General features: G+C 52.2%; 9 protein-coding genes across 9 annotated transcripts; 5 read left to right on the top strand and 4 right to left on the bottom strand.

The window, feature by feature from the left end:
* Nucleotides 1-3519: 3519 nt before the first annotated feature.
* Nucleotides 3520-10053, bottom strand: VTN31DRAFT_1522 (uncharacterized protein; the record flags this gene model as incomplete). The annotated part of the gene is made up of 1 exon (XM_069401589.1): nt 3520-10053. One exon carries the CDS (start codon nt 10051-10053, stop codon nt 3520-3522), a length of 6534 nt encoding a protein of 2177 aa, XP_069264378.1.
* Nucleotides 10054-10379: 326 nt separating this feature from the next.
* On the top strand, nt 10380-10906 carry VTN31DRAFT_1521 (uncharacterized protein; the record flags this gene model as incomplete). The annotated part of the gene is made up of 3 exons (XM_069401588.1): nt 10380-10440; nt 10493-10562; nt 10630-10906. 3 exons carry the CDS (start codon nt 10380-10382, stop codon nt 10904-10906), a joined length of 408 nt encoding a protein of 135 aa, XP_069264377.1.
* An 897-nt stretch (nt 10907-11803) lies between these two features.
* VTN31DRAFT_1520 (uncharacterized protein) lies at nt 11804-13462 on the bottom strand (the record flags this gene model as incomplete). Its single annotated transcript, XM_069401587.1, has 2 exons — nt 11804-13307; nt 13362-13462. The coding sequence occupies 2 exons, from the start codon at nt 13460-13462 to the stop codon at nt 11804-11806; spliced, it is 1605 nt and encodes a 534-aa protein (XP_069264376.1).
* An 802-nt stretch (nt 13463-14264) lies between these two features.
* Nucleotides 14265-15579, bottom strand: VTN31DRAFT_1519 (uncharacterized protein; the record flags this gene model as incomplete). The annotated part of the gene is made up of 3 exons (XM_069401585.1): nt 14265-14543; nt 14618-14724; nt 14778-15579. 3 exons carry the CDS (start codon nt 15577-15579, stop codon nt 14265-14267), a joined length of 1188 nt encoding a protein of 395 aa, XP_069264375.1.
* A 695-nt stretch (nt 15580-16274) lies between these two features.
* On the top strand, nt 16275-16594 carry VTN31DRAFT_1518 (uncharacterized protein; the record flags this gene model as incomplete). The annotated part of the gene is made up of 2 exons (XM_069401584.1): nt 16275-16374; nt 16455-16594. The coding sequence occupies 2 exons, from the start codon at nt 16275-16277 to the stop codon at nt 16592-16594; spliced, it is 240 nt and encodes a 79-aa protein (XP_069264374.1).
* Nucleotides 16595-16708: 114 nt separating this feature from the next.
* VTN31DRAFT_1517 (uncharacterized protein) lies at nt 16709-17086 on the top strand (the record flags this gene model as incomplete). The annotated part of the gene is made up of 2 exons (XM_069401583.1): nt 16709-16912; nt 16967-17086. 2 exons carry the CDS (start codon nt 16709-16711, stop codon nt 17084-17086), a joined length of 324 nt encoding a protein of 107 aa, XP_069264373.1.
* A 777-nt stretch (nt 17087-17863) lies between these two features.
* On the top strand, nt 17864-18130 carry VTN31DRAFT_1516 (uncharacterized protein; the record flags this gene model as incomplete). Its single annotated transcript, XM_069401582.1, has 2 exons — nt 17864-18060; nt 18127-18130. The coding sequence occupies 2 exons, from the start codon at nt 17864-17866 to the stop codon at nt 18128-18130; spliced, it is 201 nt and encodes a 66-aa protein (XP_069264372.1).
* Nucleotides 18131-21240: 3110 nt separating this feature from the next.
* On the bottom strand, nt 21241-22745 carry VTN31DRAFT_1515 (uncharacterized protein; the record flags this gene model as incomplete). The annotated part of the gene is made up of 3 exons (XM_069401581.1): nt 21241-22084; nt 22154-22566; nt 22650-22745. 3 exons carry the CDS (start codon nt 22743-22745, stop codon nt 21241-21243), a joined length of 1353 nt encoding a protein of 450 aa, XP_069264371.1.
* Nucleotides 22746-23117: 372 nt separating this feature from the next.
* VTN31DRAFT_1514 (uncharacterized protein) lies at nt 23118-24338 on the top strand (the record flags this gene model as incomplete). Its single annotated transcript, XM_069401580.1, has 1 exon — nt 23118-24338. One exon carries the CDS (start codon nt 23118-23120, stop codon nt 24336-24338), a length of 1221 nt encoding a protein of 406 aa, XP_069264370.1.
* Nucleotides 24339-24454: the final 116 nt, after the last annotated feature.

Raw genomic sequence — 24454 nt, 5'->3', positions numbered from 1 at the left:
ACGCATGATACTTGTGCGCAAGAAAGACGAGGTGGTAGATGGGGCACTCGCGCAAACCTCGACGGATACTAAGACGAAGCACGCGAGACCTTGATTTCGAACCCCGATCAAGGAATTTGTCAAACTTCGGTACGATCCGCAGATGACTTTCTCACCACTGCGACTTGCCTGAAGAGTCAGTAAGTACTCTTCAGACTTTGCCCTTAGAAGGGACGTGCATACCGACCAGACAGTGGACAAGATTCAGGATAAGATCTTGTGGCATCTTGATAGAGACATGCCACAGCGCAGGAGTTCGTGAGGCACGAGCATACACAATTCTTCTCGCTATAGCTTCCGCTGGTCAGAAAGTGATCTACGCATCGCCAGCAATCATCCTTGGCCGACAGTGTCGTTGACCGAAAAAGCAGCCAAGCATTGCAACGGGACCCTCTCATGGTAGGGAATACTACGTTACTACGCAGGATGCTGTCATTACATCCCGAGAGGGAAGACGAACTTTGGGCGCCAGGACAGACTACAGAGGAGTCGCTGTTCGACATCAACGAGCTTATACTGAAACTTTGCGAACGAATCCTCGATGCGTGTGACAATCAATCAGCTATCGAATTACAATGCATGGTGAGATATTCAAAAGATCAACGAGCCCTGCCGTCTGCCTGATGAGAAGGTCATGATGAGTTTCATCGGCTCGAGCAAGGGACTCGCTGTGCTGCTACTGAAAATGGACCACCAGACAAACAGAATAGAAGATCAAGGGGGCGGAGGTGACTGGGGATAAGCTATTCTGTGCACCCCGTACTTTGTACAGAAAGGTAAAATGATATCGAAGCAACTGAATGGTAACTAAAATACAGGATAAATATCGAATGAATGAATGGTAGGCTAATACTATATTCACCCTCAGATGTAAACGCTCGGCATTGCCCAATCCAGCACTCCCCTCAGCGTGGCATCATACCTCGTTGCCGAGTGTCAACTGTTTCGCGGATCGCAAATCTTGGACGCATGGCGCGGAAAAGTTAACGCTTGTACCAGGTCTGTCCGGGCTGATTCGACACAACGGGAGCCATCTTGCAGCCCTCTTGCATATAGATATGAGGGTTTATGGGGTCACGGGTGTCGTAGTAAGTTCGACAACCGACGTTGATGCCCAGAGGGAAGGCGAACACCGGTTCCCCGAACCAGGCGAATCTGACAGCGCCTTGGTACTTGCCCTTGAAGGCCATCCGGTATTCAGACGAGCAAGTCTTGACGAGAGCGGACTCGGCAGCGCCGTCTGTTGTCGCTAAGGCTAAGCACATCTTGGTCCTGCAAATTGGTTCTAGGGGGGCTGGGTGACATACTATGGCTCTTGCAGGTTTTGGTTTTATGGTCAACTCGTCCAATAACGGGCGAGAGCTGAGTGCACTTGCCACCGCCGTCATCGTAGTCGTGGAACTGGATATGGCAGTTGTTGCTACGAGTCACGAGCTCCATGTATCCCCCGGGGGGGTGTTTGGCCACGACGGAGGCCACAAGGGAGAGGGTGAGAGCAATGATGGTCAAGAAGAACTTCATGATGATGTAGGTAGCTCTGGTCCTTGAATCGATGATAAAATTTGAATGAGGGTTTCCAATGAGTGACGGATGTATTCCAGTTTGTTTTTCAATGAGCGACTAATGTCTTCCAGAAGTGATCGTGAGTTCAACAAGGGAGAAACTCCCTGCTTTATAAGTACTACATAGCCACTACAAAGGAATTGCGCTCCAGTAAGAACTATTTGGTGATCGTTTCATTTGCCCGGTCGATTTACCTTCACGCCTGTCTGGATCCGGCAGTTCGATGATTGGATCCATTATCAGGACGAACTCTCCCAGAATCCCAATGATCGATCTGTGCCAGGTTGTTGATGTTTCCCTCAAAAGTACGATCTACCTAGAGGTACCTACTCGCCACTAGTACTGTAGATGCCAGGTGTATGCAGAGCCTCTAGTTTACATCCGTGACCATGATAGTCCATCCTACGGAGTATGAAGTATGTACGGAGTACTCCGTACAGGGGTTCAAACTTTGGCAGGCCTAGCTAGGATATTGCACAGCAGCAGGTACCGTAAGGGGCGAAGTACGAAAACTACTCCGTATAGGTATTAATATTCCATATAAAAAGTTTTTATGTACAGAGTCGCTTATACATACATAATTTTATGAGCACTCTTCTCTCGGTGCAGCTTGACCTTATCCCCGACGAAAATACGTTTGCCCTAATTAGGAGTAATACTAGAACAGGTTTAGCGCTTCCGCCAAACCAGCCAAGTCTCTCCATCTACTTACCCAAGACGGCACGAGGTGGTGATCTTGATAAGGCTTGGCTTTGCCCCAGCCGGAGCCCCAGGATCCACAATTTCTCGCTATCCAGGAACCTTGGGTCCCTCATTGGTCAGTCTGCCAACCATTGTTACCATTTGGTTACACTTCAGTAATTACTGTACTCCGTAGTCCGTACGGAGTACATACAGTATGTAATGATGACTGATTTATACCTCCTCACCGTTTACCAAAAGCCCCGACCTCTAGGTACCTATTAGATATTTCCAACTGGTCGAACCCTCTTCAATAAAATGGCCAATCCGATTTCATTCAACTCGAATTTGTCGTTTCGAAACATAGCTGATTTCCCCCTGGCTCTTGCTGGCCCTGCATAGGTTAGTTACGGGTCCTTTGAATCCACAGCCACAGCGGAATATGTACTCGTACATAACTACCTTAGTGCACATAAACTACGAGTAGTTAGAATTGATCCATAGAAAGTTGCATAAATAAAGTACCAATCACGGTAGCTTCGGGACCATGTGGGCATCAGAGGTAGAATTCCGCTCCGAGATATGATAAATCAGATCCAACAATCCAACAGACCTCACTTTGTTCGAATGCCTATGGGTTCAGCCGCCGGCGCCCCCCCCTATAGATGGACGGAAGACACCTGGTGACCTGGGACGTCTGGAGACGGGTGGGTTCCGGACTAAGCAGCACTTGAACACAGTTTAATGAATGTTATCCAACGCCAGTACCTATGTACGAATGGCGGCCTCTAGAGGCATGGCTCCAGCCAAACTTGGCTATAATTGGCGAAATAACTGCTCCGTATGGCGGGCGGAGTGCTACCGCCTCATCAGTACCTGGTACATTTGAAAGGTTGGTTAAGAAGATGGAATAAAAATGGGCTGCCGTTGCTGCACCGGCAATCTGCCCTGGTACATTTGTAGTTCTCCGTAGTTCTAGTAGATTGTGTACGCCAGAGGGCTAAATTGGCAGTCCATACCTCCTAGATTATCCCAAGTCCGAAACGGATAGCATTCAGGACAGTAAAGGTGAGCCCAAACTGGGACTGACTCGTGCTCAGATGTTCCACGATCTCTTCAGGGATTCCTTCGTGCATATTTGCCAGTGTCGCTGTCCCGACAACCAGGTTTCCAATCAAGACAAACTACCTATGTACAGTGCTTTTATGTCAGAATATCATATCCATTTCTAGATCATCATAGAATCATCAAAGCCGTATTATCCACCTCATCCACGCCAGGCACCAAGCGTGGCGGCGCAGGCTGTGCCTCGTCATCGAACATGTCAAAGTAGCGAACTCGGCTCAGAAAGAGCTCCGCAGCAGAGAGAAATGCATGAACTGCAGCCCTCAGGTCGCTCGCCTCCCTTGACCGTGTAATCTCTGCCTCAATCTCCTTGGATTGCTGTCCTCGTTGGATAAAATACTGCCCCCCATGTTTCGCCCAGCTGGTTCGGAGCCAGGCCCGCAATTCCCGCGTCGCAAAATCCCGTGCCTCCTCAAATCCAACTGGCCTTTTCGTCTCGCCGAGAGGCTGTGTTGACAAGTCAGACATTCCAGCACTCGCTTCCGGATCAACTGCCTCCGCAGGTGCTAGCAGTGCCGTCACCACGAACATCGTATACCGGCGGAAGCTTTCCAGTTGTGCCAGCACCTGGGCATCAATGGCCGAATTTCTCTTCATATAAGAGACTACAGGCAAGGCAGAAATGACGACATCAAGGAATGACTTCAATGCCACTAGCGTAGGAGGCTCCTCGAGAAAACCAGAGTGGTCAATGACAATCCGGGTGGCCTCGCGGATAGATGCAAATATAGCGCAGAATGAACGATTCAGGCTATCCGTGCACAGCCGGTCTGTGACGTCCATGTCATAGAATAGCGCCGCGAAGCTTCGCGAGATTGTCTCCAGAACCGGCCATGAAGGGATCCATGCGGCTGCATTGCTGAAGCAACATTCGATGTACGCTGGGAAAACACATTGCAACAGGAATGAGCGCAGAGTCGGTTTTGTCGCTAACCCACTCTCGTACGAGTCAGTCATGCATTCGCACAGTTGATGGATCAGATAACTCTGTTGACCGTCGACAGCTGCACGGTCAGAGACACTTTGCAGGAACACTACCAGCTGCTTGGCAGCCTTGATGGCAGGTAGGCGGAGGCCGTAGCTCTTCAACCTGGCCACGATATATGTCGGGTCGTCGGCAGGAAGTGGGAAAGACGTGGGATCCGTGAAGAAACCATCCAAGGGGCAGATATTCTGCGTGTGTTGTTGAAGGAATCCGACCACCCGATGGACAAAGTCAACGTACGCGCCCTGAGTACAGCCGCCTGACTGCCCGAGCTCCAGATAGTTGGCCTTCATGGAAGTCATCAGCGTTTGGAGCATATCTCGATACTCGGCGCGGGCGGTGTTCAAGTCCCTCGAACCGCAGTCCTCCAGCTCTTGGACGTGTTCTCGCATGTTTGAAAAAAGACTCGACAAGAGCGACAACCGGCGTTCGCTGAAATCCGCAAAAGTTATGTGGTAGCGATCATCCTTCTTATCTTTGTAGAATGGCAGATTTCTCAGCAGTGGCATATCCGAACACTCGTTGAGTAATGCCTCCGTAAGCCGATGTTGGAACTTCAGCATCGACACCCGATCCACCAAGCTCGAAAACCACATGCAAAGAACCTGAGTCCGACAAACGGCATAGAACTGTCGGTCCTTCTCGATGCACATTGCCAGGAAATTTGGAGTGAACTTCTTTGTCTGCGACGTGTCTCGGAGTGACCTCCATGAATACGGTTCGTACAGACCGATATAGCTGTCCCAATGTTGCAATCCGTGCCTGACCAGAGTCCGAGCAACCGAAGACCAGCATTCCACAGCTGTGTACAGAACATTGTCTTCCGGAGAACTATCTTCACCGAAACTGTCGCATATGAGGCGCCATAGAGTCGGGTGAATGACGTCGCGCACAAACTCCGCTGCTGTTTGGGATCCTTGTGCGTCAAGTTGCATGAGTTCGGACCAATCGATTTGTTCATTGAACCCTTGGCTATCGTCATCGACAGCTGGAGGTACATAGGCTGATGAGATGTTGTCTTTTCGGAGAAAAGACAATACAACATCGAGAGTTTCACGCACAATCTCATTGACTCGAGCATGTTTCGGGTCAAAAAGACTCAGCAAGGTCTTCAGGGGCAAACCCGCGGCGAGAAACTTTGCCTGATCAAATGTCCCTACAGCTTCGATCGCACGCTTCATGCCAGCCAGAGCAGAACTGATCAACGATTCGATGCGCCGTTGGTTTTGACTGATTGTCGACTCCACGAGATGCTTGGAGAGCTGCACATCACCCACCATGTGCCCTTCAACCTCGCTTCTTGCCAGTGAATGTTGCCGCACCAGTTGAGAAACGAAGTACTCATGCCAGTCCATAAAGGCCGTCAGCCCAGACAGATCCTCTTGCGCCGAGATCTTAAACTGCACAAGGCGGCTCCACGCACGAAGGCTAAGGCTGCAAGTTTCTTGGTGCGAATTGGCCGGATCGACAAGATCACGGATTATTTGGATGCGAGGTCGGCAGTCCTCCGGAACCGCCCAGTAAAGGGTGCAAAGCAGGTCATGATGATTTCGCAATGCATCCAAGTCTTCGTGGCGGAGCGGCTTTTCCTTTGGGTAAAGGCGTCCATGATTTGGAAGAAGACGGTAGGCAATGTTTCTGATCTTTTTCGTATTGTACATGTTGGAGAGATACTTCAAACCTCTCGCAACAATCTTCAAGAAAATATGGAAGCAGGAATCACCAGCTTGGACGTCCACTTGAGGGTCGCTATCAAGCTTGTCAAGGAAAGAGGGCGACCCGAAGCTCTCTTCGTTTTCGAGATTGTACAGAGTCCTCTTTGCAAAGAAGTCGTAGAGCGTCTCGAGAATGAGCTTGCAATCACGCCAGCCCCAGAATGTCAACAAGTGGAAGCATCGGTGGTAGAGCGATCTGAAATAATTGATATAGAGCACGGACGGCGTAGATGGTTCTTGGTCGTAAGCGTCGAAGACCTTCGACACAAGACACTTCACTGCAGGCCAATTGTCCCAAGAGGACTGAAATCTCGAACCGCTCTGTGCAATGCCAAAACGGCTAAACTCGTTCAACGGAAGCACAACGAATACCATGTCCCAGCTGCCTTCCAGTGTCTGGACATCTGATATGGCAGACAAATCGCCGAATCTGTCTAAAAACAGATCTCGAAACCAGCGCTTGCCGTCATCGAACGCCTGTAGGATATGGTAGAGGATGACGTAGGCCTCGACTACCGGATGATCGTCGCGAATGCCCAGCTCGCGCCACTCCCGATTTTTGTTTTCCTCGAGAAATGCGCGAATTTCCGTTCGACCGCGCTGGCTGGACATCAGATTGAAGAGCAATTTGGAGGTTTTCTTGAGAGCTGAAACTGAACCTTCCCAGCAAGAAGACCTCACCAGGTCATGGGACGAGATCTGGCGAGCCTGGTTGACAAACACCAGGTTAAGACTGGCAAGCTGCAGGCAGTATCTCCAATTGCTGTCGGTTCGAGGTTCAAGGGAGGCCAAGTGATCTGTCAACTGTGACCCGAGATACACTGCGCGATTGATGAATGCCTTCCTGTCAATCGGGTCCGCAAAAGTGAGCCCGCCACTGATGTACTTGATAACAGAAGCAAGATCGCCTGTAGCGTTCTCAGCCGGCAGGCCACCGTGATTATCAATTGTAGAAGCTCTCGGTGAATTGATGATGTCGCCAAACACAGTGCCTAGGTCGGATGATACTGAATCATTCCATGGTCCCCAGCAGAAATCCCGGCCACGTAGACGGACCAGACTGAATCCGTTCATTTGATCAAGGTCCCTTCGCGTGACTTCCAACGAGCGGGAAAACTCTCCACTTCCTAGGAAAGTCGACTCATGAAAGAATGTTCCCGCACGTAATGGGTGGACATTGAAATCTATCGGGAACGATCTGACACGGTCCAAACCTTGCAATCGAGGCTCTTGGAAACTTTTGACGTATGTGACCGAAGCCTCTTGAGGGACCTCGGTGACAATGATCGCTGACTGGTCGGAGTCGCCCACATCCACCCTGGCGGGTTGTCGCTTCTTCAGCAATTTTTTCTGTCTGAGCCTGCTCCTTCGTTCTACGGAAGGATCGACCTCAGTAGTCAATGGCCCAGTGGGTTGAGCGACTGGACGAGGTTGAGGTACCGGATGCACGTCTGACAGAAAGCGCTGCAAAGTCAGGGGAGTCTGATTGCTCGTTTGGCGCTGCGCTCGGTTCAGAGCAGCCAGCGATCTTCTAAGTGATAAAGTCGACTGGGCTGCCTCTGAACTGACTGCGTCCGGCTCGGCTGGCCTTAGGGTGTTACGCCTCAGTGATGATATCGCAAAGGAACGAGGAATGATCCATTTACTAGAGCTCTTCCGGGAAACAGGAGGCTGTGTGAGAGGTGTCTCCTGCTCCAAGTCGATGACCTGGTTAGATTCTAAGTCGTGATCTGGCGACGGATCCATGTGGTCCAGCTCCGCAGATCTCATATCGGCCGCTGGTGTGTGATGATGCATCCCTGATGGATGCACCGAAGTTCTTGAGCGCCCAGATTGGAGAGAAGCAATATTCAGACGTCGCTGTCGGGGCCTCTTCTGTCCAGACGGTTTCAAATTTGCTTGCCGTAATGTGCCAGCCTTCCAGTCACGTAATACTCGATTTGTCTCCTCAGTATCAACTCGATTGTCCAGTCTGAAAACTTTGCGATCGGGACGTTTCCTTCCTAAATCGCGCCTCGAGCGAGCCGCCCTCGCAGCAACCCTCAGAAATTGCGGCTGGCTATCACGAGCACCGCTAGCTACATCCGGAGCGTCCAACACCCCGAGACTAACTGTTCGAGGTTTGTTTGTTGGCTGACGTCGCTGCCGTGGCAAACTGTCAGTTATTCGGGTTTGGCGTTTCGGCCTGGACGGGCCAGTTTCTGAACGTCTTTGGCGATCAGCTGTCAACAGTTTCCTAGTTGCAGCGGTAGTGCTTCTCAAAGATGGCCACGATTCATCAAGTTGATTGTCTTCCGCGATATCATCTTCGTCGAAATTATATTGATGCTCAACCCCAGTTTGATACGTAAAAGGATCGGGGGACGCTTCGCGGGAAGAATCGTCTTCGGCGTCGGACGATTCTGGACTGGACGAGATAAGCGACACGTAGGATACCTGTCTCGAGTTGGAATTGGGGTTTGTCGTCGTTTTCTCCCTTGGTCTGACAATCCTCCTGGCAACCCCTTTTGCATGTTCCACATCTTTTGCCGTGTGTTGATCCCTATGCCTCCGCGAGGGCCTATCCTGCTTCCCAACTTGCTGCCTAAGATCCAGACGAATCCATGAAGCAGGAAGAACTCCTTTGATTTTGCGCTTCAGCTGTTCCAGCTCGCGTTCTGCATTTTCCGTGTCCTCATAATCCATTTCATCATCCTCAGGTTCCGAATTGTGGACAGAGGACGGCCGAGCATCGTCCGATCGCTCTGATTGCCCGTCGGACTGGGTCTCGACCAGGTCAACAATGTTATCCACATGTTGTGGAGTTGACGTGGAATTCGTGTTTGGAGTTATTGGCGGCGGGACGAATCCCCTTGGAAACTTAAAACCGTCAGGCCGAACAGTAATAGGAAGGGACGGACTCGACGATGGCGTCGGTGACCGACGAGCAACTGAGGGCGATTGTCTCTCAGAACCGGACTGTCTCTGTGTATTGATGTCTTGAACCGACGGCTGGAAGTCGTCTGCTTCCTGGGGCGAATGAGAAATTCTCCTTCTCTTCAGTCTGCGAGCCTCGCCGCCATCGAGAGCCGGGCGCGGCGAGACACGAGCATCACTCCGACGCGCTTTAGGCCGACTTGATGCATGGCTGCCCGGTGGAGACGGAGGGAACCGAAATTCCGCTACCGGGCTACTGGGAGGGCGATATTCCTCAGACTCGACGGAACGCTGCCTATGCCTGCGGGCATGTTCGCCTGAATCTCCCGAGGATATCCGCACCGGTTTGATGCCGCTGCTCCTTAGGAGCATCTGGTATTTTGCATCTTCAAGAGCGTAAGGGTGGATTTGTATAGGTCGTCTCTCTCTTAGCGACCGTCGCAGCGGCTGCTCCAGCTCGCGTAACACTTCACTCCGTACGTCCGATGGTGGTGGTATATTGTCAACAGTGTCCCTTCCCTCTTCTTGCCGCTCAGCCGGTTGCTCCTGGTCATCACTAAGTATTGATGGCGACGTCAATCGAGAAGGCGGAGACGATAGCGAAGATAGACTCTCGTCATCTATCATCAAGTCATCATTGTCTGGCAAATCAGCGGATGCTGGCTTCTTGGTAGACTGGTCGATAAGTTGCAGTTCGTCGTCCGATGAGCTGTCAGCGTCCGCGTCGTGCTCGCCTTCTGTACTTCGCTGCAAGTCCGAATTGGGCTGTTCGGCACGAGGCTCAGCTTCTCTTTGTGCATCTGCAAGTTCCATGAGCTCATCGTCGGAGACAAGCTCCATGGACTGCGGAAATTGCACCGGCCCATCTTCATTGTCGGCTTTGACCCTGATTTCCTCGATATCTGGGCTGGTATTGTCACGTTTCTTGAGCGGTGAAGATTGAATCTGGGGATTCTGAGCTGAGAACTGGGAATCGAAGTCCTCCTCATCCGAGTCGGGTACAAAACCGCGATCACGCCATGTTTCCATTTGCTCCAGAAGGACGCGTCGCCCATTGCTTTGAACCTCCGGCTGCAGTGATATTCTTAATAGCGGAGAGAGAGCATTCTAGGGCATTTTATGTATGCGGAAGAAACCCGACGTTCGTAAAGATTGAAATTGTGTTTGTTGTCGGGTCGCTCCTTCCCAAAACACGCGCCTTCCTGAATGTGGTTCAGGTGTTTGGAGACGCGCTAAAACGAAAAAGGAAGGAGCAAAGGTCTACAAATGACCTCATCTTGGCCACCACCACCGACTTCTCTCTTAAAATCCAAGGGAATTCTTTTGCAAGATGACATTGTCACTTCTCTAGCATCATGAGTATAACACGCAATTTCGTGCCGGCTGTTCTGGCTGTTGGAGCGGGAGTCATGGGAGGTAGGTCGAGAAAGTCCACCACAAGGGTCCAGGTTCTCTGACCAAGAAAAAGGCTACTACACTTTCCAACCTGCCTTCAAGCAGCTCCAGATTGAAAAGGAGCAACAGAGTGCGAACCAACGGTCAGTCTATTTGCAGTATGTTACTTTCTCCGCGCTGAACCCTGACATGGAACCATTACTCTGCCAGACAAGATGCGTCTCCCACCAGTAAGCAGACTAAATCGGACGCACCGCCGGATACAAAGGCCTACTCCTCTGCCGGGAGTCCTCTTCCTCCGATAATGTCGGCGTCCGCAGAGAATCCTGCAGAACACACGTCGCCAGAAGTTCCTGCGGACGTCACGCCTCCTAACGCTCCCCGAGCATACTGGAAGCGATGGATGTCATCTTTTGGCAGGACCTCAGAGAAGCTTGCACAGCCATTCCGAGAAGAGCAGCAGAAGTCACCACAAAAAGAGGAGTAAAAGGGTGACCAGTCTCCAGACGCAGACAACTGTCAGGCATAGCAACAACTTGCTGGCCAACACAGGCTACGCCGCCCAGCTAACTTACAAGATGCTTTGATGGACATAGTATGTACATATTCCCACATGTAGACTGCTAGACAACGACTTGGTCGTATTACACATTCTCGTTGAGGATGTTTCTCATTTGGACAGCTTCCGGACGTTGTTCTTGCAGATTTCCACCTCGGTTGAACTCGAAGTTATCGAATCACCTGCACCTTTTCTGTATCGGATACACTGGTCTGTCGGTAATTTCGGCGGTATGCCTCTCACCGTCGACAGCAAAGTGATGTTTTCTCCGTTTGATGCGTTGTCGCAGAAACATCGCGAGTGGCCGAAGGCTTCCACCAAGGCCTTACCTCGCATTCTTTAAAAAAAGTATAGGGATACTCAGGGCTTTGTTGTCCAGCGAGTCGAGCAACATTCTGTTAGAGTACTAGCTTTTGAGTTCAGTCATTCTGGATGAACGCCTTGAACGAGAGACTATCCTCTTCCACGTCCAGCCAAAGCACCACCCGTTAACAGACCCGCGTGCGAATACGGGCAGTCTTGAGAAGCACATGAGCACACCACTGCGGATACACTACACCATTATCCTCCAAGGCGATTGTAAAGTCGTCATTGATGATTATTGGTACGGTGTATCTACCGTTAGGCTCAAGTCCGACCTGATCATCGTGGATTCAAACGGAGTAGTCACTTCCATACCAGCGATCATTCCCGCATGAACCTCAGTTGAGATACTACGACGAAATCAATAAACTACGAGCCATTATCTGCCAGCATTCAAAGAGACCGATAACAATACAAAATACAAAATGACATTTCATGAACATAATCGATCGAAGACAACTATCAGTTATCAGGGTCCGTATCTGCGCCCTCGAAACCCATGAGCGCATTCCACGTCTCCGCGGTACTGCGATCCCTCGTCCCCAATGCCTCAATCTGAGCCTTGGCTGCCTCACAGGCATCGATGGCGGCCTGGTTCGCCTCGCAAACGTTAACCAACTGGTCGCAGATCCGGTTGGTGATGATATTAGGGTTGAGAGCTTCCTGCTGCCCTTCGGCGACGAGAGGATCGATCGCCTGGAAGGTGAACTCGTCCGCCGGGCGGCCATTCAGACCACCGACGAATTTCATCGTCGGCACGCAGAGCCCAAAGTCCAGGCCTTCAATCGAAGATTGCTCGACGGCCGCGTTGTTGTTATCATTGTTGTTTTCGGTCTGTTCCGGGTTGACACTTTGTGTCGGGCTCGCGCTTTGCGTCTGGGCAGCATCCGTATGAGCAGCATCGGTGACAGTCGTTGTCACAGTTGTTGTCACAGTGATGAATCCCGAGGAAGCGCCGCCAATGGTAAAGAAGGCCGCAGAAGAGGACTCCACGGCAGCAGAAGACGTACCCACAGCGGCAGCAGCAGAGGTCTCCACGGCAGCAGAAGAGGAATCCACGACAGCAGCAGCAGAGGAGGAAGCCACGACAGCGGCAGCGGAGGAGGAAACCACTGCATCTGCAGCGGAGGTGATGGCGGCAGCGGCGTCTTCAACGGCAGTGGCAGCAGCATCGGAAATCCCAGTAGTCAAGGCTGCACCGAGGTCAACACCAGCGGCAGTCACGATACCAGTGCCAATGATCTGGTCCTCGCCCTGGTCTTGATCCTGGCCTCCATTCTGTCCCCGGCCACGACCACGGCCACGGCCGCGTCCGCGTCCGAAGAAGAATCCCTGGCCTCGTCCCGATCCGCGAACCAGTGGCCGTCGCCCTCGACCTCCCCGGACGAGACCGTGTCCCTGGCCTTGGCCTTGGTTCTGGCCCTGGTCCTGGTTCTGGCCCTGGCCCTGGTTCTGGTTTTGCTCCTGGTTCTGATCTTGGTTCTGGTTCTGATCCTGGTTCTGGTCTTGCTCTTGCTGGTCGCCCTGAGCCTGATCCTGGTCATTGGCATTGCCGGTATTACCATCTAGCCCGGTCGTGGTGAAGTTGGAGAACCCGTTGGCAATCATGACATCCGCCACGCTCATACCATCGGCGTTGAACGGTTGGGTGCGGCTGCGTTCCGAGTTCGCGTTCTCAATCTCGGAGCCGACGACGGCGGGATCAACCAGCGGGACGATACCGCGCAGGATGGGGTTGCTGGGGAGACTGGGCTCGGAGCAGATGTTGGGCACGTTGGTCACGAATGGGTTGAAGTTCTGCTCGGCGGCAACGACGCCGATGGCCGCCTCGACGGCATCCTCGCCGGTTCCCAGCTGCTCCAGAATCTGGTCTGCGAGCTGGAGCTTGGCGCACGGGTTGGCGTTGGCGAGGAGAACGCCGGGGACTTGGCCGGCCAGAGTAGCAGCTTGGCCAGGTTCACCACCTCTGCGAGAAGTTAGCATTCGGCAGTATCTTCTCTGGTGGAAAGGTAGAACGTACGAAGTCACTGCCTGCACGGCGGCGACGGGGATTTGCTCCTGGCCGAAGCGAGCCTGCGCCAGGCCAGCGAGCAAAACAAGGCTCGAGACACGTCGATACATTGTCTCGATCTAAGAAAAGAAAGAAAGAAAAGAGTTCAAAGGAAAGAACTGCTGCACTGGAGAATAATACAATCACAGCAGAAACTGATCGCGCCCAGCGCAATCGATACAAGAGGCAAAGAAACAAAAATCGAAAGAGAAAGTAGAGCCCTGCTCTGATCAGATCGCCCAGCAATCAGTGATCGCAGAATTGTTTGCCATTGCTCTGGGAAGAATTTATATACACATCCCAACCGCCAGCCAAGACGGTGCATAATATTGAGTGGGACATTCGGTTGAGCCGATCAGAAGCTGGTGATGTGAAAGATCGCAGGGGAGAGCGGGGGAAAACAACCACCTCGAAATCAACCTGCGACACATGCATTATGTAAGACCTTCAATTCCGAGGAAAGTAAAATGGCAGATTGATCGTGTTTTGCGATGCAAGACGACTAGAGGGAGTTTGGTGCGGCAGATGTCGAAGTCGGGGAGGTTGGATAAGGCGTGACGTTGAGTGTTTTGGGGTGGCTAGGGCTAGGATCTGATACAGTTGCTCCAACACACCAACGCATGACGTTTTGATGCCGATGTTGCAAAAATTGCTGCATCGTATACTGTAATTTACTCGATGATCGAATTGACAATCCTTTCCCAATTGCCATTGCCATACCTATCCCATGCCATGATAATCGGAGTTCAAACATACAAAGTGGGTACAAAAGGAACATTGCGCCTCCCAGTAGACTCCTCAAACAACCCGAACCCTGTATGTACATACAAGCAAGCTCCCTGGACCCAGATGGAAATCCGACATCAGATCACATCATTGTACCTCCTGAACAAGTTGCCCATTATTCCCATTCCCATTTTCTTTCCCTGCAGACAATTGACTGAACAAACGTACGGTCGGATTCCCAACCAGCTCCTCCGGCACTGCCACCCGGCAGCCCTCCCGGTTGCTGACCCAACGAATCATGGTCGGATTCGGTCGCTCGGGCTCCTGAGGAGCGTCCGGAGTGTTCTCCGCCCCGGTTTCGGCGGCCTCTGCCTTGGCCCGTCGCTTCGGTGCCTGTTTCTTGAGGAGGCGGTTGATGGTGTCCATCTGTGCGTCGCCCGGTGCGATCACGTTAGACAATCTACGAGCAAACGAACGACCCTGCTGACAGAGCACGCTACCTTTTCCTCTTCATTGCGCTTTTCGCTGAGGTTCTTTCTTCGTCTTGCCATCTCGGCTCGACGCATGGCGCGCTCCTCCGCCGTAAGATGTTTCTTGACTTGCGGCTCTAGTTTCGGGTCAATAAACATGATCGGATACCAGACAGAGATGGAAACGCACCCATGGGGAGCTGTAGGAAATCGTTTCCCAATGACCCGCGTTGTCGTTTCGTAAGCTTCTTGTAGTCCGGCGTGCTAGCGCGGCTGCCCTCGGCCGATGCCCCCAGCTCATCGGCCTCGTCTTCCTCGTCCTCTTCATCCTCGTCGCCCTCACCCTCGCCTGACTCGTCATCCTGGAGCATACTTTCGTCCTGCTCCCCTTCGATGTCCGTGTCGAGGGCAGAGAGCTCATCATCCTCCTCATCGTCCTCCTCCTCGGCAAGAGCCATTTCCTTCTCTTCGACGCTTTTTGCCTGTTTTCTTTTCGAGGACGTTGGCTGGTTGTTGCTCTTTCTCTGCACCGCTGGCTGGGGCGAGGCATCGTCCATGTCTACGTCGCCATCGGCATCCAACTCGTCATCTTCTTCTTCCCCCGGAGCGTCCGAGTCCTCCACCTCATCTTCCTCCTCTTCCACGAGTTCGTCCTCGTCGCTGCTATCGGCTTCGATGAATCTCTTCTTGGCGCGGCTGCTTCGTGAGCTGCTGCTCATACCAGAATTGGTGTTTTGGGTGCGTCGCCCGGAGCTAGTCGCTCCTCGCTCGCCCGCGGTGGTGGCCTCGCGCAACTTGCTGGACGGCATTTTGACAGTTACACGGATCGATCTCCTTAACTTGCTAGCAGGACTAGGTGGAGACCGAGACACGGTCACTGACGTCGTCGCGGCCGCGGCGGTTCCCCGGGTTACTCGGTCGGACCTTGCCATGAGATGATTAGCAGCTGGCTGGGCAGGGCGCGAGCGCAACAGACGTCCTTGGGAAGCCATGTTCACTGTAGAGGGGTAGGGACGGAGTGTAGGAGGGGAAACAAGCGATCGATGAAGGGAGGGATTAATCAAGCAGGTGGGATGGTAGTAGAGGCGTGCATTTCCCAGCTGGTGTATTCCTGTTTGAAAACATGGACGCTAGCAGACAAAGAATCCAGCTATTTGCCGGCCCTGCAGCTGGGCAGGTAGTATGGGAGTCTTGATCCCTGCTCGAGCTGGGCAGCGCCTCTACCAAACCGTGCTTTGGAATGAACGTTTCCGTGGAGGCCAGAGGAAGAGGGATCAGGAGGGGATAAGCTGCCAAGATGGTGCCGAGTGAGCGGTTTGCAGGACACATAACAGCCACATACCTGGAGTGTGAAGCGAGATTAAGCTCAAGGCCACTGGTCACAGCGTGGGCTGCTACGGGCTCTGATTGCGGTCCGACGAGACTGAGAGCTTCGGGCGTGGTGATTGGAGCTGTCTGAAACGGGCAGGCGGTGAATGTCTACCTAGGAATTGACTCGCTACGGAGGACTCCTTCGAAAAGATGAGCTTTCCTACAAGGTCGAGTACTCGTACTAGAGGTAGGTATTTAGTTACTCGGTACAAAGTACCAATTCCTCACTGGACCTGGGAGATAGGCCTCCCAGAAAAAAAAAAAGGCCATTTCGTGATAGGAAAAGTCCTTCTGTCACCAAGAAGAATCATGTGCTATGAGGAGCTGGAGTCTCGTTCAACGAATGAACCAGTTCTTCATGGGCGGATTTGAGCTGTATGCACCCTCCGACCCCGGGCAATGTCTTCTGGATCCAGGTACTGCACGACCTGAACCAGGAGCTCGAGAGGTAGAGAGCTGACAATATCATCTATCATTGATGTTCTCAACGTCCAAGTGAGATGCCGGTTCAGAAGGTTTCATCACTTCAATGTCCACCCGTTAAGCTCTCAGTTTTGGGGGAAAATCTCGCTGGGAGAACACCAAGTCCAGCCGCTCACGCACCCTAAAAGGAAAGCTCCAATTCCTTCCATGTAACTCATGGATCCCTGCCGTCACTGCGATTATGTAGGCTCAGGCCGGACCGCCGGGAAAGCAGGGGAAGGCTCGATCCGGCAGCGCTGACTGGCAGATGGAGTGACTTGCAATAGCATGCGCAGACCTACCTTTATCCGAGCCTCGAGGGCGTTGAATTCGAATGTTCGACTCGCTCAAGCAACGCTCACACACGTTGGATTTCGCAAACTCCCGATCACAGAGAGAGGGTTCGATTATGTACTACTCCGCCCTCCGTCCATCACTGGCCATCAACAAGCATGTCCATCCTCTAAGGCAACTCAAGCATACATAGTACGAGTATGGAGGCGCTTCCTATCAACTGCGACCGTCCTGACATACGGCCGTTTCCAGAGGCCACTGGCCGTGCCCAAGTTCTTCGAAACCGGAATTCTCCCCGACTCAATCCATGTCCCGGGTCCATTGGTGTGTCTGTTCCCTGGAGTAGCCACTCCTCCTTCAAGTGCTGTATGAACATTGTCTCAGCCGGTGTAGAGGGAAAAACCGGTAAGAGTGGTCGATGTCAGAGGACACCCCTGTCACAATTTACCCCATAGGACGCCACCCATTACCGTTTTGGCAGAGGTGCAGCAACGCCGTCGAAGGACTAAAAGTGAAAATCCTGGTGCTTATGTATCCATTTGCGCACATATCAATACTGAGCCGGGGCACCGAACGCTGGCCACAGAAGAGCAAGTTACAAAGACATTTTGGCTATTGCGATCAGCTCCTGGGTACTGTTCAAAATGGCCCTGCATATATAACACGACCTTCAAACTTTTAATTTGGATTGTTGAACGTGTGATCAGTCAATTGACAATCTCTCTGGAATTCAGCAGGCAATTATCCCACCATGGCGGAACAGACAACCACCACCAATGCCCCAGCCAACGTTGCAGTGGACACCTTGGTACGATAACTATCCCATCGCGGAACATCAGAGTGCGTTGCTTACTTGAGTCGCACAGTATGAAAACGACTCTTCTTATGGCGATGAACAGTACGTGATGTGATGTGACGCCATGGCGCTCTAGATGCCAGAAGCATGCTCACGCATGTTCCTTAACATACAGATCGTCGCACGGAGTACAGCATGCTGACATCGTCGGTGCTTGATTATCGCCATGAGAACAGCCGTCGGTGTCAGACCTACCGACCTCTTCTGACCTGGCCATCCAAGATCTGTAAACTGTTTGTTATTTCCTAGCGTACCTGCTCCCTAATGATGATCCGGAGAACGGCCGCCTGGACATGGCGCACGAGATGTTTCTCCAGCTGTTGCACCGGAAGCTGTATCTGGCGCCGATCAAGAATCCGCAACGAGTGATTGACCTGGGACTGGCACAGGTATCTGGGCAATTAATTGATTTCGGTAATTTTGTTTGCTGGGTTTGGTGGACCCAAGATACGGATGCTGACTCACTGAAGCAGACCAACACCAGGCTGAGGTAAGCAATACTAAGGGTAGCCATCTCAGTTGAACAGAATGCTGAGACGGGTCTTGTTTGTGCCAGATAATCGGTTGTGACTTGAGCCCGGTTCAGCCGACTATGTCAGTCTGACCCAAGAATTCGTAGTCAAGTCGTTCGACCGACGGGAATTTGCAGGGTTACTCCGAACGTGAAGTCCTGGTGGACGACATCGAGTCGGAATGGGCATATGAAAGTGACCCATTAGACTTTATCCACGCGCGATACCTGATCGGCTCCATCAGGAACTTTGGGAAGCTGATCAAGCAACGAGACCTTTCACCGTTTCTTGCTTAACTCGAACGGAGAACAGATCAGTCAAGCCCAGCGGCTGGGTTGAGTTCCAGGATTGGGACGGATTCCCCATCTCTCCAGACGACAGTCTCAAAGGCACCGCGCTCCAACAGTACTACGACGAAGTCTTAGGCGCGTTCGAGGAGGCCGGCTACGAAGTTCGTCCCACAGTCAAGCTCGAGCAGTGGTTCAAGGACGCCGGGTTCGTGAACATCCACGTGGAGAAGTTTATCCTTCCCTACGGCGTCTGGCCAAAGGACAATCACTCTTTGTCTCCAATCAGTGCCTCAAATAGTAATCCAGTACTGACCTCTTCGACAGAGAAAGTCGGCGCCTGGAACCAGACCCAGGCCGAAGCGAACGGCCACAGCCCTGGCCGCTCTGACGCGGTTCAAGCAGTGGACGAAGGACCGCCGATGGCCGGAACCGCAACATTCACATGAATCAGTTTGTGAGTGTCCCCGTAGCTATTGTCCCACATCACTATACGGAGTACTCCGTACACTAGAAAACTAACCACGAAGAACACCCGCAGCTATGTTGTCTGCGGCCAGCGACCCGAGAATTGACCGTGAAATCTGGTGATGGACCGTATATGCGGAATATATAGTCATATCGTCCATCAGAAGGTGGAAAAATCGCGAAATACAAGTTCGAAGGCCAGATCAATCTGGGCACTGGAAGACATGGCCACACAGATCAAACGAGCCTCTAGACGGGGTGTGCATCTACTGATGCTAACTCCAAAGGTTTGGCGTAACTAACTAGAGAAATAGTCACTGACGGAAGGACTATCCTGAAAGTGGGCTAAAAAGGAAAAGACATTGACCATCCCAGAGGACTTTGAGCGGAGCTCGAGGGGTGATCTTTGAGTGGAGAGCATTCCATGATTAGAGAGTGTCTTTTCCTCTTTAGCCCAGTTCCGGGATAGTCCTTCTATCAGGTTATGGGCCCCGAGCAGCCTTTTCTCCGAGCCTGGCAGCAAGAACTCTCCAAAAAGCGACGGCATATCACGCCTCCTCAGCATCAACAAATCCAAACATCAACAATCTCGCCAGTCAAAAACTCGACCACAACAAACAACACTCCAGAGATAAACAACAACAATAACCAACATCAACAAAACGTCAACATGGAGGACGTCAACCAAGCCGACCAAGCAACGGATATCCGCGATCAGATTGGGAGCTACCGAAAATCATCACCCTCGAGTCCATGGCTGACTGGAAGTCATGGAACACACAAGTGAAAAGAGCCTTGAAAGCGTCCCATTATGCATATATCTGGGACAGCAACAGGCCAAGACCTCACTTCAATGATAACAGATGGACCACCTGGCATCAAGCTTCCAAATTTCTCAACTACGGCCCTGGAGCAGGAGCCCAGACCATACCGAACTCCTGAGCTGCTGAACGAAGATGTCCCATCGCCGAACATCGAGGATTTCGTCGGACAGTGTGTGCAAACATCCTCACCCCAACCAGCACAAGCTGCCCAACAACCTCCACAAAACACTCAAACCCAGGAACCCATAACACGCAATAATGGGGTGTTTTCCACATAATCTCCAAAATGACCCAGAACCAGCACTGATCCACAGAACAGCACCTCAAACTGCCCATTCTGATGAATCCACTCACGGAAATGGGGGGCAGCCTTCGGCACAACCACAGACTGTGAACCAACAAACCTATACCTCGCCGGGCTCTCCACCATATCAGCAACCCCCAATATCTCAACCAACGATGAACGAAATCTGGCAACCTCGTCTGACGAAGAGACCTGCTGAAAGTCCCCTTCTCCATGATCATCGAGAAGACCCAAAATTCAAAGCCAACCTTCCGACACCCCCTCAACTGCCAGAGTTCGTACGACGACGACTCCACGCACCTGATTCAGGGAACCCGAACCCACTGACCAAGCAAACTATCGGATCAACTACCGCTACTGACGGGAAGAAGCTCAAAGGAACAAAGGACGTCTCCCTGCCAAAGATCAAACCGAAAGACGGAAGAAAATCGCAGCAGGAGAGGACCTTGCAATCCAGCTTTGTTCTCTCATCCCAACAATTATCGGAGAATTCTGAATGCACACCCGATGACGATGACGACTTGTTCGTTCTGTCCACCATACCCTCAAAACTCAAATACTTCGAGGTCAAGCACCGACCTTCTCCCGACCACGAAATGGCTTGACGATCGCCTTCACTTTGTCAGAGGTGCCTACAAGAGAGGCTGGATCAACATCAACCGAAACCCCAGACATCTTTACCAAACCACTGGACGAAAAGCGTCATTTACCAGACTGAGGGACTTGACAAGGTTACTCGTAAGCCTTAACACAGACACCAACTGAACACCACCTGACGGAAGGACGATCCCGGGACTGGGCTAAAGAGTAAAAGACACTCTCTACTAGTAATCATGGAATGCTCTCACCCCTCGAACTCCTCTGGGATGTTTCTGAGGAAAAGGCTAGCCTGGCTACAAACTAACTACATGAATGTGGGCCTCAGGGCTCAGCCCTAGGCGAGGTGACGACACGCTAGACCGGATGAGGCAAGGCCTCTGACAATTAAGTTTCTAGGTACATTACTCCGTACGGAGTACTCAGGTACTATTACCTGTAGTTTAGTGTACTCGCCGGTGTGCAACTGGCATGGGGCCGGTGTGCTGACTCGTAGTTTAGGCACTCGTGCGATATGCCCTGAAGGGGCCTTAGGTTATCTGTACGAGGTCTTGTCAAAGTTCTGTCACTCCCCAACCCCCTGGTATACCTAAGGCATTGGAGCTCTTACGTTTCACATTGCCAATGGGCGAGAATATGCACTTCGGTTCAAGGAACGAACAGAGCGGATTGAAGGTGTCATTCCTCGACAGACTCCTCATCGACAGAGTCCTCGTCAACAGAGCCCCATCCCTTGAGCCCCCGAAAGTCCATGGACTCTGCAGGGAGGGACGGGACGAATTTCGGATTGAAGAACCAGAGCTGAACACCATCATCTCCGCCCAAACCAAAGACTTCACTGTCCCCGAAGGCTGAGTTAAACTTGGGCGCTCTATTCACCAAGTCGCGGGCTGCTATCCCGGTGGTGGCATCGTAGACTGCGGGCTGGGCAGTCTCATAGGTAAAACGGTAGGTCAGGTAAGGGGCCAAATAGATGGACCACTTCCCGACATTGTCGAAGGGCAAATCAGAGCGGATCCATTGGACGCTGAGCCGGTCAACGGCATAGTCGTACTCAAGGTGGATCGTGGTGGTCGGGTCGGTCTCGGAGTAGACTTGGACCACAGTTTTATGGCCAAAGGTACAACAAGGTTCGTTGTCGAATTTGGGCCGGTACTTGTCGAGACCAGGCGGCATTGGTAGGTGAAAGTTTTTCTTCTCGCGCAGTTGTCCCGTTGTCATCGTCCACTTGCTCTGATGCACCTCTGGCGGCTGTTTCTCCCAGTTGATCTCGAATAACACCAGCAGGTTCTCAGACACGTCCCCGTGATGTAGAGTGAGATTGGTGAAATTGCCTATCTCCTGAAAATGATTCGAACTCAGATCCCAGACGTAGACTGGGAAAGTATCCGACTTGAATTCGGGGGCGATAACCGCCTTGTTCTCGACGATCGTGTACAAGGCGGGATAAAGAGGAATTTGTCGAAGGAGTTTCTTTTTGGTGTACATATCCCACGCTGTCAAGTGCAGCAGAGCAGTGCCCCTGTTTATCATCAGATCAAATGTCAAACGAGTCCCGGCAAGATACGAGGATCTGTTCTCCCATGCTTACGAAGCTCCTGAAGTAACTATAACTACGTAGCGATCTGAGAGGCTGAGACCACAGACGGCCCCCGTTAAGATGTCGGACCGCCGTTCGCCGCCAGTCCAGACCGATTTTTCTCCTGTGTCAAGGTCTAACATGCAGACATCGTTGCTATTCGGGCGTACGTAGCACAGCCGGCGCGAATGGCACAGAATATGAAGCGGCGGCAGAAACCAGCTTCCTATCCATGGGAGGAAGATCTTCTTGACAGGGCGCGCATGCTGCAAGCCATGTCGCCATCGGAAATAACTCATCGCATCGGCCATCGCTGCATCTGTAGTGACGCCATCCTGGTCCAGGCCCAGGAACGCAAGTGTTTCGCGCAAAACAGGCGCGATGATCGCATCGCACGAGAAAATCGTGCGCCATCCCTTGGAGACCTAGTAAGCCGTGTCAGAAATTAAAATAACTATCGGCTCGAACATCAAATCGAGAAATACCACTACTATGTATGAGTACGCACCCTCCGAACCCGGACAATGTCCTTGAGATCCAGGTACTTCACGACCTGGACAAGGAGCTCGAGAGGGAGGGAGCTGGCAATATCACAGTACTTCATCGTGTTCTGGAGCCGATTGAGGGGCCGGTTCAGAACGTTTCATCACTCCAATGTTAAGCCGTTAAAGGCTCGGTTTCGAGGAAAAGTTGGCTTGGGCACAAAACATCCAATAACTCTGCTTGAAAGTAGTAGTATGGCGGAAAAGGTACCCGTACATAGTACTCCATAGATTTTACCTGCAATTCCGTGTTCACATTCTCCGCATGTGAGAATTACAGTACGTGACAATCAATCGTCCATCTGCGCAGCAAAATATCGTACAAACTCCGTAACAGCGTGACACAACGACCGAGGTTGACCCCGCAAGAGCCCGAGCTTCTCCTCATGATCTCCGAACTTGAACCTGCAATCTTTCCCAGCACCGCGAACACCATGTCCGGCCCAGATTCTTCAGACGATCCTCCATCGCAGCCCGAATGGCAGCGCCGGGCCGCTGCCGCCTCAGGATCGGAGTCGGAGCAGCAACCCGCCACGGCAACAACGAAAGAAGAGCAAGACCAACGTGAACAGAGTTCCCGATCAGAGCTTCTTGAGCAAGCCGCGCGGTTTCTCCAGGACGAATCGATCCGCGACGAGTCCATTGAACGGAAAACCGCCTTTCTAGAATCCAAAGGCTTACAGCGGGAGGAGATTGAAAAACTCCTCGGTGTTAATAGTATCAGTCGGAAGTCCAGCGACGACGAAATGACTTCGACAACGATGGCTGGTGCTGCTGAGCAAACGCCGCAAACATCTTCTTCCGCTCCTTCGCAGACATCCACATCCACATCATCAGCGACGACGAGAGATGTTCCTCCCGTCATCACATACCCCGAGTTTCTCGTCCAACGGCCACACCCGCCGCCCTTGCTCACCCTGCGCGGCGTGTTGTACACACTGTACGGCGCTGCCGGGCTCGGCGCCACGATCTACGGCGCAAGCGAGTACCTAGTCAAGCCGATGGTCAAGGCGCTTACCGATGCGCGGCACGAGCTCGCTGAGACGGCGCGGACTAACCTCGAGACTCTCAATGCGAAGCTAGAGCAGAACGTCTCGAGGATCCCGCCACTGTCTCCCGCAAAGACTGGCCGCCGATCATCACCAGCCGGCTCCGATTCAGAATCTGATGACGAGGACTCGGTCGCGTCCGACCCCACGGAGCTCTTCCACCGGGACGTCGGCACGCAAACGACGCCGGATCTAGCCACCGGCGTGATGATGACGGGGCAAGACGAGAGCGAAGAGAAACCCACGCCCACGACAGTCGTCAACCAGCACCTCCGCCGTCTCGAAATCATGACCTCCCACCTCCGCGAGTTCAAGGACGGCCTCGCGGACAGCAACGCCGACGCCGACCTGAACGGCCGCCTGACGCACCTGAAAGACTACGTCGACGGGCTGATGTACGAAGCCCAGCCCAGACCTGCTTCCGTCTACAGCATCTACACCGCCGGTTCCACAGACAGTGCCTCCGGCGGCCGCAAGACTGAGAACGATCCCATCGCCGCCTTCAAGGCGGAAATCCGAAGCGTCAAGGGAACGCTTTTAAGTGCGAGGAACTTTCCGGCTTCGCGTCCGGTGGCTGGCACCGCTGGATTCGGTGTACATAGGTAATTCCATGTTTACTACCCGCAATGTAAATCTCAATGGATAGCAATGATAGTCAATCAATCTATTTATATGTGAATAACTTCATTATTCGATTTTTTTTTTCCTTTGAATTGGGAATC

Source organism: Thermomyces dupontii (assembly GCF_041956625.1).
Source record: "Thermomyces dupontii strain NRRL 2155 unplaced genomic scaffold VTN31scaffold_1, whole genome shotgun sequence".
NCBI lineage: Eukaryota > Fungi > Ascomycota > Eurotiomycetes > Eurotiales > Trichocomaceae > Thermomyces > Thermomyces dupontii.
Note: the sequence above shows the minus strand (reverse complement) of the source record. Positions and strands in the feature narration are given on the sequence as shown.